Here is a 15,689-nt window from a genome sequence, read left to right on the forward strand (position 1 = left end):
GATTTTCGTGTGAATAGAATTGTTGTAGATAGTAATATGAAGATCCAAAAATGATGTACTAAAATTTCAAGAGTTCGTTTTCTTAAATTGTAGTTCATGCGGATAAATGTCAGACACCATTTGATCAAAATAAGGATTATCTAAATTAAAAATATCATCAAGGTATCTGGAAGTATTATTAAATGCGACTATAACATCTTGTTGTTTCTCTTCAGAGAGACTCAACATAAAGTCTCTTTCATAGCAGTACAAAAGCAAATCGGCGACCAGGGGTGCACAATTAGTACCCATAGGCATTCTAGAATTGTTATTATTGTCTTGGTAAACAAAAATGATGGAATTGGAAGTAGGTATAAGAGAATATATGAAACAGGGTCAATAAGGAAAGGCTGCGTTCAATGAACGCAACCCAAAGCCGACCCAGTGGCAAGGAGCCCAGGAGGACCCAAAACAAAAACAGGACAGGGCACAAGGCAGAGCACAGCAAGCTAACCATTAAAATCATACATAAATATAAATAATTAGTAGCTGATAAGAAAAAAAGAAAACATAAAAAAATAAATGATTGAATAATAGGCCCATAGACACAGGGGAAGGCAATACGAGACCCGGGAAAAGGAATAAATAAAATAAATAAAAACTAGGGTCAAAGCGGAAGATACTAACCGTAGACGAGAAAACTACAAGGGACACAAGTCACCAAAACAGTATGAAACAACATAGACATACATCTGAGGAACACAGATTTGCGCCGCCTGAGAACGGTCAGCAGCATAAATATTGTTTGGATGTATAAACCGGTTAATGGTGCACCTAACATCACTCTTAGCCCAACCATGTTCCTATAAACGAGACAGTGTAAATAGAATGAATCCCTGCCAAGTGAAATCATGGTTACAAAAGGTATTCCAAAGCAGATTTTATATGTATATTAATTAACCCTTAACCTGCTGATTCCCAAGTTTCAGTTTGGAACATTTTCTATCAATCTTAGGTATATCAATGTTGGAGTTTGATGTTAGCCAGCCAACAGTATAGAGCATGGTCAGACCGCATGGATGTGCAGGCTGGTCTGTCTGTATACTGGTGGCAAAGAATAATCACTTTCGCCTTCAGTAGTGTAAAATTATTTAATGTGTCACTGTATCAATGCTTGAATATAATAGAGTAAGTGTCCTTGTATGATGGTAATTGCCTCGAACAAGTCACAGAATTATTGATTCAAACCATATATTCTTGTTGATGGATAAGACAAACCTATAATACTAGAGGGTGAGGAGGGAGTTGGGGTAAGAATGATGCCGCACTTGTCACGATGCTTATCAGTTCCTCCCATCAAACTATTCAAGATCTATTTCTCACCTCTCCACCGTACACACTCCATCAAAAACACGGGTTTTGTGGCAATGTGGTCAAAGTTGCTGACTTCAAATAATTTACCTCCTTTTGCTATGGGTTTGAATGCCTTTAAGGAGATGGTATTGCTATGCCCCCTCCCCCCTTCGAAGAAGAGGGGTATATTGTTTTTCAAAGGTCGGTCGGTTGTCTTATGCCCTGCCTGTTTTTGTTTGGGGTCCGCTTGGGCTCCTTGCCAGTGGTTCTTGTTGCTGGATCGTAAGGGGATTGCGTTCATTGAACGCAGCCTTTCCTTGTTGATCTTGTTTATCATATTTCGTTAGTCAGTCGACCGTTCTGTCCGTCGGTAGACAACATGGTTTCCGCTGATTATCTTAAAATATATTTTTCACAAAGTCTACTAGTAAATGACTCCTATTGATTTTCAGGTCTCTAGGTCAAAGGTCACAGGAGCCTAAAATTACAGAACTGTTTCTGCTCATAATCTTAAAAAGTATTTATCACAAAGTCTTCATATTTCACATACTTATTGGCCATTGCTAGTAGATGACCCCTATTGCTTTTGAGTTCACTTGGTCCACGGGGGCCTTAAATGTCAGAATGGTTTCTGCTCGATTTCTGGAAAACTATTTATCACAAAGTCTTCATATCTCACATAGTCATTGATCATAACTAGTACATGACCCCTATTGATTTTGGGTTCACTAGGTCAAGGTCATGGGCCTTAAATGTCAGAATTGTTTCTGCTTATTGAATTGATTTGTTTTTATAACAAAGTCTTCATATCTCACATACTGATAGGCAATATGTAGTAGATGACCCCTATTGATTTTGGGGTCACTTGGTCAAAGGTCAAGGTCGCAGGGGCCTTAAATGTCACAATGGTTTCAACTCAATATATTGGGCACTATTTATCACAAAGTTTTCATATATCACATACTTATTGGTGATAACCAGTAGATGACCCCTATTGATTTAAGGGTTACTAGTTCAAAGGTTAGGTCATAGGGGCCTATTAATGTTATAACGTTTTCCGTCCATTATTATGAAAAATATTAATCAGTTAGTCTTAATATTTCATATTTTGATTGGTTATAACAAGTAGATGGCTCATATAGATTATGGGGTCTTTAGGCCAAAGGTCAAGGTCACCGGGACCTTAAATGTTAGAATAGTTTCCACAACTATTTGTTATCAATTTTTTGTGTTTCACATTCTAATTGATCAACACAATCACTAGGAGATAATATTTGAGGTAACTAGGTCAAAGGTAAAAGTGTTAATAACCTTGAATTTAAAATGATCCGCTTGTTCTCTTGACACCAATTAGTTACCAAGTATTCATTTTTAACATCTTGATTGGTCATAACTAGTAGATGACCTTTTTTGATTTCGGGTCTTTAGATCATAGGTCAAGGTCACAGGGGCATTAAATGGTGGAATGGTTTCCGCTCATTATATTTAAAACTATCTATCACAAAGTTTTCATATTTCACATATTGATTGGTCATAACTAGAAGATGAGCTTTAATGATTTTAGGGTCACTAGGTCAAAGTTTGTTGGACGCTTCCATGCCCCCATATTTGGCATGTTTCTATAACAAAATTACCAACAGTATGAGTCAATGGCTAGAAAGGGTGCATATGTGTCATTCGATAATTCTTGTTTCATATTGTTTCTGATGAGAAACATATACAGCTAGCTTATAGAAAGTGGTAGTTCTACTTCGGTTTCCGCTTGTAACTGAATGATGCACTACAGATCTTCCTCCACCTTAGAAGCTGTAAAGTCGCCATTTGATCTTAGCAGTGATTGGATGCTACTTTAAACTCTACCCTCACTCTCACACACTTAAAAATGACTACATATATAACTGAATCTGCACAAGTAACTAATGCAGATCAAGAATAGAAAGCACAACAGTGCTGTCTCATCATTGTCTGCACTCTAACTTATTTTTCCTAAACAATGATGAATGACTAGTTCAAGATTGAAAAATAGACAAGTTTATTGAATAAAATTAGTATACTTATACCTGCATAATGTATTTAAGGTTACTGACCATCATCAGCATATTTTACTATTAGTTTCTTCCTTACATTTTAAAAGTTACTGACCAGCATCAGCATATTTTACTATTAGTTTCTTCGGAACATTTTAAAGGTTACTGACCAGCATTAGCATATTTTACCATTAGCTTCTTCCTAACATTTTAAGGGTTACTGACAATCATCAACATATTTTACTATTAGTATATTCGGAACATTCTAAAGGTTACTAACCAGCATCAGCATATTTTACTATTAGTTTCTTCCTAACATTTTAAGGGTTACTGTACACACAGCATATTTTACTTTTAGTTTCTTCGGATTATTTAAAAGGTTATTTAACTATAAGTTTTTTTTCGGAACATTTTAAATGTTACTGACCATCATCAGCATATTTTACTATTAGTTTCTTCGGAACATTTTAAAGGTTACTGACTATCATCAGCATATTTTACTATTAGTTTCTTCGGAACATTTTAAAGGTTACTGACTATCATCAGCATATTTTACTATTAGTTTCTTCCTAACATTTAAAGGGTTACTGACCATCATCAGCATATTTTACTATTAGTTTCTTCGGAACATTTTAAAGGTTACTGACTATCATCAGCATATTTTACTATTAGTTTCTTCGGAACATTTTAAAGGTTACTGACTATCATCAGCATATTTTACTATTAGTTTCTTCGGAACATTTTAAAGGTTACTGACCATCATCAGCATATTTTACTGTTAGTTTCTTCGGATCATTTTAAAGATTACTGACCATCATCAGCAAATTTTACTATTAGTTTCTTCGGAACAGTTTAAAGGTTACTATCATCAGCATATTTTTCTATTAGTTTCTTCGGAACATTTAAAAGGTTACTGACCAGCATCAGTATATTTAACTATAAGTTTCTTCTTAACATTCTAAGGGTTACTGAACAACATCAGCATATTCTATTATTAGTTTCTTCGGAACATTGTAAAGGTTAATGACCAGCATTAGTATATTTAACTATTAGTTTCTTCAGAACATTTTAAAGGTTACTGACCATCATCAGCATATTTTACTATTAGTTTCTTCGGAACATTTTAAAGGTTACTATCATCAGCATATTTTACTATTAGTTTCTTCGGAACATTTTAAAAGCTACTGACTATTATCAGCATATTTTACTATTAATTTCTTCCGAACATTTTAAAGGTTACTGACCAGCATCAGCATATTTTGCTATTAGTTTCTTCGGAACATTTTAAAGGTTACTGACTATCATCAGCATATTTTACTCTTAGTTTCTTCGGAACATTTTTAAGGTTACTGACCATCATCAGCATATTTTACTATTAGTTTCTTCCTAACATTTTAAGGGTTTCTGACAATCATCAGCATTTTTTACTATCAGTTTCTTCGGAACATTTTAAAGGTTACTGACTATCATCAGCATATTTTACTATGAGTTTCTTCTTAACATTGTAAAGGTTACTGACCAGCATCAGCATATTTTACTATTAGTTGCTTCCTAACATTTTAAGGGTTACTGTGTCATAATTCCATGTCAGTTCAATAGTGTACACATTAAACTTTGTTTGACCATAGTTCATGTAACAGTATAAGATAAGATATAGTTTGTTCCTGTGATTTGTTCATCTTTTTAGTCAGAATCGATAAAAAAAGTGTGTATTGAAAAACAAAACAGTAATCTCGCTTAACTTGTGTTCAGATATTATTGTATGATTATGGTTTACAGGTGAATATCAGACGAGTTGAACAGATAATGTTGTGTCATGTTTTTAAGATAAAAAATGGCCTGTCTCCGGATAACATGTCTGAACACTTTATTTCGCAAGATTCCGTACATAATTATAGTACAAGACTTAGTCAAAAGGGTGGGTATTGTCTACCTAAGGTCAATGGTCAGGGTTCTAAATCCTTTGCTTTCTCTGGTATCATATTATGGAATGATTTACCTGTAGAGTTAATGGAGATCAACAGGTTACAAAGTTTTAAGGTTGCCATCAAAAGTCATCTTATGAACAGTATTTTATTTTTTACTATGTTTTTACATATTTCGGCTCAGGATTTTAAATTGTCTGCTAATTATCTTTTTACAATTTTAGTAATGTGTTTTAAATCCTAGCTCTAGGAGTATCATTAACTAAAGACTTGACTGTGATATACATTTTTATGATTTATTAGTATTTTTAAACATGGTTATGTTTAGGTCTGCCTCTCTATGTTATGCCGCCAATACAAAGGACCACAATGGAAATAAGAGCTTTTTTGCCCTTTTTTGTGTTATCCTTGGTTTTGGTGAGCATGTCATAGTTTTCTCGTATGTGATATAATGTTTAATAATGCTCATTATTCTATCCTATGTTATATTGTCAACTATGTAAATGCTTCCTTTGCCGAAATAAATCTATCTATCTATCTAACCTATGTATTAACATGGCTTTAAATACTCATTACATTAGTTATACATAATATGCCCCGGCATTCAGTGCTTCAGTAATTTCTGTGTTGTTTCTTTTTTCCTACTCCTTATAAGCCAACTATTTCTTTTTCTGTTTATAAGGATAATTTTTTCTGTCCCTGAAAAGACATTTGTCCATATTAGTGATCATTTGTTCTTATTTGGGGTTATTCTTTGACTCCGCCCTCTTTCATATTTATATTCCGTATTTATTTTTTTTAAAATATAACATATATTTGACTGATATAGCACCATATTTTATGGTAAAATGTAGATAAATATACATATACCCCCGACAAACAAAGTTTAAGATGGTATACTGTAGTCAGCTTGTAGTCGGTCCGTCCGTCCGTTGCAGATTTCTTCAAATTTAAATTTTGAAGGTATCTTATTGAGTAGAAGTGCAGTGCAAAAGAACCATAACGCTGCCCTTCCTAATTTTGGAGTTATTGCCCTTTGCTTTTTTACATTTTGAACTTTGTCTAGGACATAACTCAGACGAGGGGTATCAACAAAAAACTTTGTAAGTAGATTGATCTTATTGAGTAGAATGGAAGTACAAAAGAAGTACTGTAACTCTGCCTTGTCTCATTTTGGAGCTATTGCCCTTTGCTTTGTTTTTTTAACACTTTCAACTTGGTCCGGGACATAACTCTAATACGACAAGGGGTTCTTACAAGAAACTTTGTAGGTAGATAGCTCACATTGAGTAAAAGTGCAGTGTAAAAGAACCGTAACTCTGCTTTGTCTAATGTAAGAGTTATTGCCCTTTGTTTTTTTACACTTTGATTTTTGTCCATGACATGAAGCTTAAACAGCAGGGGGTAAACAAGACACTTTGTAGGTAGATAGATCACATCAAGTTAAATTGCAGTGCAAAAGATTTATAACTCTGCCTTGTCTCATTTTGGAGTTATTGCCCTTTGTTTTTTATACATCGAACTTTGTCCGGGACTTGACTCAAAAACGACAAGGATATCTACAAGGTACTTTGTATGTAGATAGATCTCATTGAATAGAAGTGCAGTGCAAAAGAACCAAAACACTGCATTGACTTATTTTAAAGTTATTGCCCTTTGATTATTTTTACACTTTGAACTTTGTCCGGGACTTCACTCTTAAACGGCAAGGGGTATTAACAAATAACTTTGTAGATATATAGACCTCAGTTGAGAAGTAGAATAGTAGTGCAAAAGAACCATAACTCTACTTTCCTTAACATTGATGTTATTGCCCTTCGTTTATTTTTACACTTTGAACTTTGTCCGGGAAATAAAGTGAAAAGTATGAATGGTATCAACTTAAAACTTTGTAGGTATATAATCTCACTGAAAAGAAGTGCAGTGCATAAGAACTGTACCATCTCATCTAAAATTTTGGAATTATTGCCCTTTTTTTGCCTTCTTTTTTCTTTTTTGAATTTTATCCGAAAGAAAGAAAGTCAAGAGCGGGAAATTATACGGCCGATTTTTTGTGCGATTTTTCTCTCTATATATGTACACTAGTGTGAAAAGACGGTCCTATAAAGATAGTAAAAAGGAAAACTTTTTCTTTACTATTTGTTTTAACCGTTTATTTGTTTGCTTTTAGAAAAGTAAAAAAGTCGGTGGCTCTTGGTTAAAGATTGAATACTGTTTCACCTGGTTCTATGGGAACTTCATTCATGTTTTCAGGCAAACACTCAGGCATCTGCAGGGGACATGATTGAAGCACAGAGGATGTCTCATAGGGCTAAAAAATTGTTGATTACAAGCATTGTGATTGGCGTGGCCTTGACCATTCTCGCTATTATGTTCAGGCTGACACATGATTACGATCATTGATCAGATTGCTGATTAGAATAAGATACGGTCAACTATCGTTATCTCGATATCGTTTTTTTTTCATAATTTATTATCTCGATGAAATTTTAAAAGTCCCGAATTTCTTCCTCTTTATCTATGTTGAATTTATTTGTTTATCTTGATATCTTTAGTATCGAAGTTAAATGTAAGTTATTTTCACACTAGTATTATTTGTTTTTCTTGACTAATAATATTAGTCTGCCCCAGCAGAGGTGTAAGTAACACAAAGCAGACGGTCAAAATGTGTAATTGTCCCCCGCCTTTTCGAAGTAAAAAAGGGGGATATAGAAATAGGTTGTGTTCGTCCGTCCGTCTGTCCGTCCGTCACACTTTCGTGTCCGGTCCATAACTTTGTCATTTATCAAATGAATTTGAAATAACTTGACACAAATGTTTGTTATAATAAGACAATGTGTCATGCGCAACAATTAGACCCCTATCTCCAGGGTCAAGGTCGCACTTGCTCGTGTATATGTCGTGTCCGGTCCATAACTTTCTTATATATGAAGAGATTTTGTAAATTCTTGCCATAATTGTTCACAATAATGAGACAATGTGTCATGCGTAAAAACCGGTTACCTACCACCAAGGTCAAGGTCACACTTGGAGGTCAAATAGTAACATAGTCTGTTAAAGGGTTTATTTTGTGTCCGGTCCATAACTTTTTCATAGATTAAAGGATTTTGAAAATACTTGGCACAAATAGTCACTATAATAAGAGGATGTGTCATGCACAACACCTGCATCCCTACCTCCAAGGTCAAGGTCACACTTAGAGGTCAAACTTAACATAGTATGTTCAAGGGTATATTTTGTGTCGGATCTAAAACTTCTTCATAGTTTAAGGGATTTTGAAATAACTTGGCAAAAATAGTCACAATAATAAGACGATATATCAAATACAACAACTGCACCCTTACCTCTAAGGTCAAGGTCACACTTAGAGGTCAAATGTTTACAGAGTCTGTTATTTGGTTTATTTTGTGTCCGGTCCATAACTTTTTCATAGATTAAAGGATTTTGAAAATACTTGGCACAAATAGTCACTATAATAAGAGGATGTGTCATGCACAACACCTGCATCCCTACCTCCAAGGTCAAGGTCACACTTAGAGGTCAAAACTTAACATAGTATGTTCAAGGGTATATTTTGTGTCGGATCTAAAACTTCTTCATAGTTTAAGGGATTTTGAAATAACTTGGCAAAAATAGTCACAATAATAAGACGATATATCAAGTACAACAACTGCACCCTTACCTCTAAGGTCAAGGTCACACTTAGAGGTCAAATGTTTACAGAGTCTGTTATTTGGTTTATTTTGTGTCCGGTCCATAACTTTTTCATAGATTAAAGGATTTTGAAAATACTTGGCACAAATAGTCACTATAATAAGAGGATGTGTCATGCACAACACCTGCATCCCTACCTCCAAGGTCAAGGTCACACTTAGAGGTCAAACTTAACATAGTATGTTCAAGGGTATATTTTGTGTCGGATCTAAAACTTCTTCATAGTTTAAGGGATTTTGAAATAACTTGGCAAAAATAGTCACAATAATAAGACGATATATCAAGTACAACAACTGCACCCTTACCTCTAAGGTCAAGGTCACACTTAGAGGTCAATTGTATACAGAGTCTGTTATTTGGTATATTTTGTGTCCCGTCCATTACTTCTTCATAGATTAAGGGATTTTGAAAAATACTTGGCACAAATAGTCACTATAATAAGAGGATGTGTCATGCACAACATCTGCATCCCTACCTCCAAGGTCAAGGTCACACTTAGAGGTCAAAACTTCACATAGTATGTTCAAGGGTATATTTTGTGTCGGATCTAATCTTCTTCATAGTTCAAGATATTTTGAAAATACTTGGCACAAATATTCACAATAATAAGACGTTATGTCATGCACAACACCTGCACCCCTACCTTCAAGGTCAATGTCACACTTAGAGGTCAAAGCTTAACATGATAGATTTTAAAATTCCATGTTTCATTTTTATCTTTAATAAATTTATTGTTGCATTTGCTGATCTAGCATTGATCGTAATTTTGGACTGAATGTCCTGAGATCCATACCTCAATCTTTTGAAATAGCACAATTTTATGCTTCATATAAAACTTCCCGAGGTGGGGGACGTTGGTAATTTTGTTACAAATTCTTGTTATGTTTGTAACAAGTCGAGCTGTTTTTTTTATATATAAAAGTTAATGTTATTAGCGTGTTGATTGACTTATATCAAAAATGAGTGAATTTACCGTTTTTGTATAAAATATTGGAACTGTATTAAATTTATTAGTTTACATTGACTTAGATGAAAGAGTGTCAGTATAAATACATTGTCGTTGCAATTTTGTTTACATCATTACTGGAGGCAGATGAAAATTTCAAATTGTCTGAAAATTAAACACTGTCGACCATGACCAACCCATGGGGATAGCTGGATTGACAGCATCTAAAAACAACGCTTTAACTTTAGTGGTATATTACCGAGTAAGCCTCACTCTGTGTGTTTATCACAGACTGTTGCATGTCCGCTAGTAAACAGCCGCTGGTAACATATTCGAAGATTATAGGCTTTTAAAATTGCGATATTAGACGCACGAAAACATGTTATGTAAACATATGTAATTTGACTCAAATATAAGGTATGCACATGTCTTTTGATTCTGACTGGTTCAAACTCTAATACATTTATCTCGACATTTCGTTATCTCGATATTTTTTCACGGTTCCGATGACTTCGAGATAACGAAAGTTAACTGTATTTCAGATATTTTGTCAGCTAAAATGAAACATTACACATACAGTCCTTGTCTTTATACTTGATGTAGAATATCATTAATCAGCATATTTTCTTCAGTGTTGCAAGTTTGGTTTTAGCTTAAAATAATGTAATGTTTGCCTTAGTAACTGCTTTTATGATCCATGTGTTACTGTATTTACTGGAGTCCAGTTTTGTACTCCAAAGCTTTTTGACTTATCAAGTTTAAGTTCTTAGACTGAGATCCTGTAAAGATGCATAGTACTGATTATTATTGAGTGCTTTGTTGTTTTTTTAGGCAAATTATATGCGAATGAATATATTAAGTACAAGTATTAGGTCTGTTTGATACAAGATGATTCTAAGTAACAGCTAAGTTTCAAAGCTCGAAATTTTGTCATTAAATTGAGACCGATTTAGGAGTCATAAGTTGAAGTACTGATTGTCTTTAAGATTTTATGCAAGCTTCTTCGCCTTACCGAAGTTCCACTGTCCTTTTTAAACAGGGTTGCCCTAAAATTTAAGGGTTTGTGTTAAATAAAACCACCGTAAGCCTAAGTGACATTTTAACATTGTTTTGAATCTATTCTTATTTTGGATCTCTACTTATTTTCTAGTAACAAAGTATCAGTGTTTTATTATATACAAACACGATACCATGTATTAGAATCAGTTTTTTAAATTTTTACATGTTTTTGTCTGCAATTGTCAATTTTTATTTTCTGTACCATATATTTGTCAGTATTTCCAGCATAGATACACTTTTATGATCATTTCCATAAGCAGCTCTTTCGTTTTATTAGCTCGACTTTTTTTTTTTTTTTTTTTTTTTTTTTTTGTAAAAAAGTACAGTCGCGGCGGCGTTGCCGTTGCCGCGGAGTTGCCATTGCCGTTGCAGTTGCCGTCCGCAAACTTGTACCTGGATCATAACTTTTTTATTTCTGGGTGTATTGTCTTCATACTTGGCCACAACAACCCTTGGGACAAGACCTTTCAGTAAACCACACTAACATTGACCTTCATTCATAAATGACCTTGACCTTCAAGGTTAAAAGTCCAAATTTTGCTTGTTCATGCTGTTATTGGCTGTAACTTTGTTATTTTTGAATAGATTGTCTTCAAACTTGAACATGATAATTATCAAGGATATCCCTTAAAAATAACCCGACAGACCTTGACCGTCACTCATAAATGACCTTGACTTTGAAGGTCAAGTTATTGAAATTTTAATTTCTTTGGCAATAATTGGCTGTAACTTTGTTATTTTTGAATGGATTGTCTTCAAACTTGAACATAATAATCTTCATGGATAACCCTTATAAATAACCAGACAGACCTTGACTTTCACTCATAAATGACCTTGACTTTGAAGGTCAAATTATTGAAATATTTATTTTTTTTGGCTATTATTGGCTGTAACTTTGTTATTTTTGAATGGATTGTCTTGAAACTTGAACATAATAATCTTCAAGGATAACTCTTAAAAATAACTTGACAGACCTTGACCTTCACTCATTAATGACATTGTCTTTGAAGGTAAAATTATTGAAATTTTCATTGTTTTGGCTGTAACTGACTGTAACTTTGCTATTATCAAAGGGATCAACTTCATATTATAAAAGAACATTCTTAAGGACCAGACCTTGTTGTTTATCAAACCCACATTTGATTGGGTTCTTTAATGTCCTTGACCTTGAAGGTTAAATTACTGACTTTTCTCAGATTTGTGCATTAAATGACCATACTTCTATATTTATAAGTGTGTGTGTGTTTATATCTATCTATCATCATCATCACCATCATCAACAACAACAATGTATATTTCGTGTTTCTATTTTTAGAATTGCGTGTTTCTATTTATAGAATTGCGTGTGACTAATTATAGAATTGCATGTTACTATTTTTTAGAATTGCGTGTTTCTATTTTTAAAATTGCGTGTTTCTATTTTTAAAATTGCGTGTTTCTGTTTTTAGAATTGCGTGTTACTATTTTTAGAATTGCGTGTTTCTATTTTTAGAATTGCGTGTTACTATTTATAGAATTAGGTGTTTCTATTTTTGGAAATTGCGTGTTACTATTTTTAGAATTACGTGTTTCTACTTTTAGAATTGCGTGTTTCTATTTATAGAATTGCTTGTTACTATTTATAGAATTGCGTGTTTCTATTTATAGAATTGCGTGGTTTTTTTTATAGAATAACGTCTTTCTATTCATTGAATTGCGTGTTTCTATTTATTGAATTGCGTGTTTCTATTCATATACAAAATAGATAAACAAATCTAATGTGACAAGACAGACCAACATAATTTATAAAAAGGAAACGTTAAGATATGTTCAAACTTTTCTATGTTTGCGTTCAGAAAAAGTAAAAAGTCGAGCGTTGCCCCCGCCCGGCGGTGTCTCTTGTTACATTTTCCTTTTAGATTTGAATCTGTTTGTTTTTTATAAATGCTTATTAATATTTGTTATTTTATTAAAAGTCCTCCGTTTCAGAAATTTGCAATTTGACAAGAACAAGCAGTAGTTCTGGCGTGTACTTACTTATTTGACAAAGTCTATATAAGTTGTATGTTCTTTTTGTACAATTTGGCTTTATAGACATTTTTGTGTGATTTTGTTGGTCTTAAATCAAAAAATTCTTTAAATTCTAAAATTTTGATATTATTCGGTTTCGACACCAAACTTTTATGTTAATCCATAATTTTAAAGATAAGTATTTTCAAATCCTTTATATGATTAATGAATTTTATAAACGAACATTTTTGGAGAAATTCTGCCATATATTTGATGAATTTCAGATCAAGTATATGTTATATTAATCATAAACTATTTTTATTTCATTTATAGTTGTTTACATGACTGTAATATATCATTTACTTTCTTATTCACTAGCAAAGGAAAATGACTGACATCCTTGCTAATGTGTTTACTTACTCTTTGGCTATTTTGTGTCACATATTCAACAAAAAATACACACACCAGATAATAAATGCATAAATAATTGTCTTGAAGATTTGATACAATTCACGAATTTACAGAATTAGCGAGCATTAATTTTTGTTTCACAACGGAACTGCTACCAAATTTCAATTGGTTACTTGTTTATGATCTGACTAATTTACTTTCTTTCCCCATATGAATTGGTCACCTTTTGGCTGGTTGATAAAAATTGTAACACGGGAATGGTATCAGGTCACAAGGGAACCAATAAATAGTTTTTGTCAATAAACGCACTTATGTCAGTCATTTTGATGTTGTTATCAAGCATTTCAGGGGTCGTAGACCATATTGTTGTAAGCCAATGAAACAACAACGAACAGCCAGCTTCATGTCCAACCCCTTAATATATGTTCCTTTCATAAAATCTTGAGATATTGTTTCAAGATTGCGTAGATATTTTAACGTCTTCATTCTTAGAGCAGTGGTCCAGAGTTAAGAAAAAGTGTAGGCAATTAAATATAGCCTGGTGTCAGTAAATTTAAGCAGGTACTTGAAATGCATCGTCGGATACCCACGGCCGAACCATTAACATTGCATGTTATGTGACATGTTTATCAATCGTGGGTATCCGACGATGTTGAAATGTTGCTACCTCACAATTTATTTAACTAAGAACATTCTATATTTAAATAGAACAGAATGAAGACTTTTATTGTGATGTAATACTCTTCGTTTTTCTTTTTTGAAGTTAAAAAATTTATTTCTATACATTGTGTTATTAAACAGTCATATTATTTATTTTATAATATGAAAGAAAAACAAAATAAGAATAGATGCAGCTTACACTTTGTCACAACGTAATAATTTTTTATCATACTCAGTTATTGTTTCTGTTTATATATAAAGAGAGAGAGATTTTTTTCCCTCAATGTTTCTGAATTAAGACCAATTTTCACACTGATGATGTAAAAGTTGTAAGTTGAATTGCATAAAAATTATATAAAAAAAATAAAAAAAAAGATAGCAGAAACAATAAATTCCCGTCTGCTATTTAAGGTTGTGGGCACCAGGGGTATTGTTTGAAATATTTTATAGTTGCATCATGTGCACCTTACGGTTGTGTTCTTTTATCGAACAGAAACACCAATGTAGACATACTTCAATTTAAAACTTTTATTAAAATCTGTATAATTGAAATATATGTGCCATGGTAGAAATAGGCTAATAGGTCTTGTCTATCTAATATTTTGTTCTTTTATGAATTTATGGACAGCTGATTACGATGAAAATTCTTTATACATATGAATGAATATATTTCTATAGTACCTTCTATGTTGAAGACTTTATCAGTTTTCATGAAGATGATATAATTATGAGAGTTTTTTTATTTGATCTTAATCATATAATGTGGAAATACCCTAAAATGGCTTCCAGGGTAGGTAATAATTGCTTTGTGAAAAAAATCGTTTGAATTGTAGTAGGATTTGAATTTACTCCCTACCACATAAAGCGTTTTTATGACATGTTAATTACTTTGATCTAAATTATCTTCTTCTTTTTTTTTTTGTTACGTCAATACAGCCTAACCTTAGTTTTGCAATTTTAGTTTGGATCTTCTTGTTGTTATATTAAGGAGTTTTAACAACAAGATGCTAGTGTTAAGAAGCCAACATTATAGAATCTGATCCCACTGCATGTCTTAAAGTTGCCAGTCTTGTCGAGGAATCTGACTGAATGCAAGTCTAGAATCTGGTGGGATTGTAAGTCTGGTTTAGATTCTGGTTGAATTGCAAATCTAGAGTCTGGTTGGATTATTAAGTCTAGAATATTGCTGAAGAGCAAGTGTAGAGTCTGGCTGAAATGCAAGTCTAGAATCTGGCGGGATTGCAAGTATGGTCTAGAGTCTTGTTGAATTGCAAGTCTAGAACCTGGTTAGATTTTAAGTCTAGTCTGGTTGAACAGAATTGAAAGTCTAGTCAGACTGCTAATCATGAGTCTGATCGGACTGTTTAACTAGAGTCTGGTTGAATTGCAAGTCTAGAGTATATTGGTTTAAGCAGGTGATTATCTCTTGTAGCATTCTTAGCGTTCAGCATTTGGATAATATTATATATGCACACACTATCTCAGTTTCATGATATTGATGAAGTCTACTAAGTCTTGTTATATTTTAATTTTATGTTTTGTTGTGGTTATGTACACTTTATACTTTAATAAATTAATGAATTAATTTTATTTGTTACTTTTCTTTGAAGTCAACATCGATTTGAT

The 15,689-nt window shown here is 33.1% G+C and overlaps 1 protein-coding gene across 1 annotated transcript in view; it reads left to right on the top strand.

Annotated features, from left to right (window-relative positions):
- LOC132748805 (uncharacterized) overlaps positions 1-11,309 on the top strand; it is a 29,922-nt gene extending 18,613 nt beyond the window's left edge. Inside the window, exon 5 of the mRNA XM_060738445.1 lies at positions 7,538-11,309. Within this exon, the coding sequence (XP_060594428.1) occupies positions 7,538-7,687 (150 nt within the window). The 3' untranslated portion in view covers positions 7,688-11,309. The remainder of the gene's footprint in view (positions 1-7,537) is intronic.
- The last annotated feature ends 4,380 nt before the right edge of the window (positions 11,310-15,689 follow it).

Source organism: Ruditapes philippinarum, unplaced genomic scaffold (genome assembly GCF_026571515.1).
Source record: "Ruditapes philippinarum isolate M1 unplaced genomic scaffold, ASM2657151v2 ctg98_1_1_1_1, whole genome shotgun sequence".
Classification (NCBI taxonomy): Eukaryota; Metazoa; Mollusca; class Bivalvia; order Venerida; family Veneridae; genus Ruditapes; species Ruditapes philippinarum.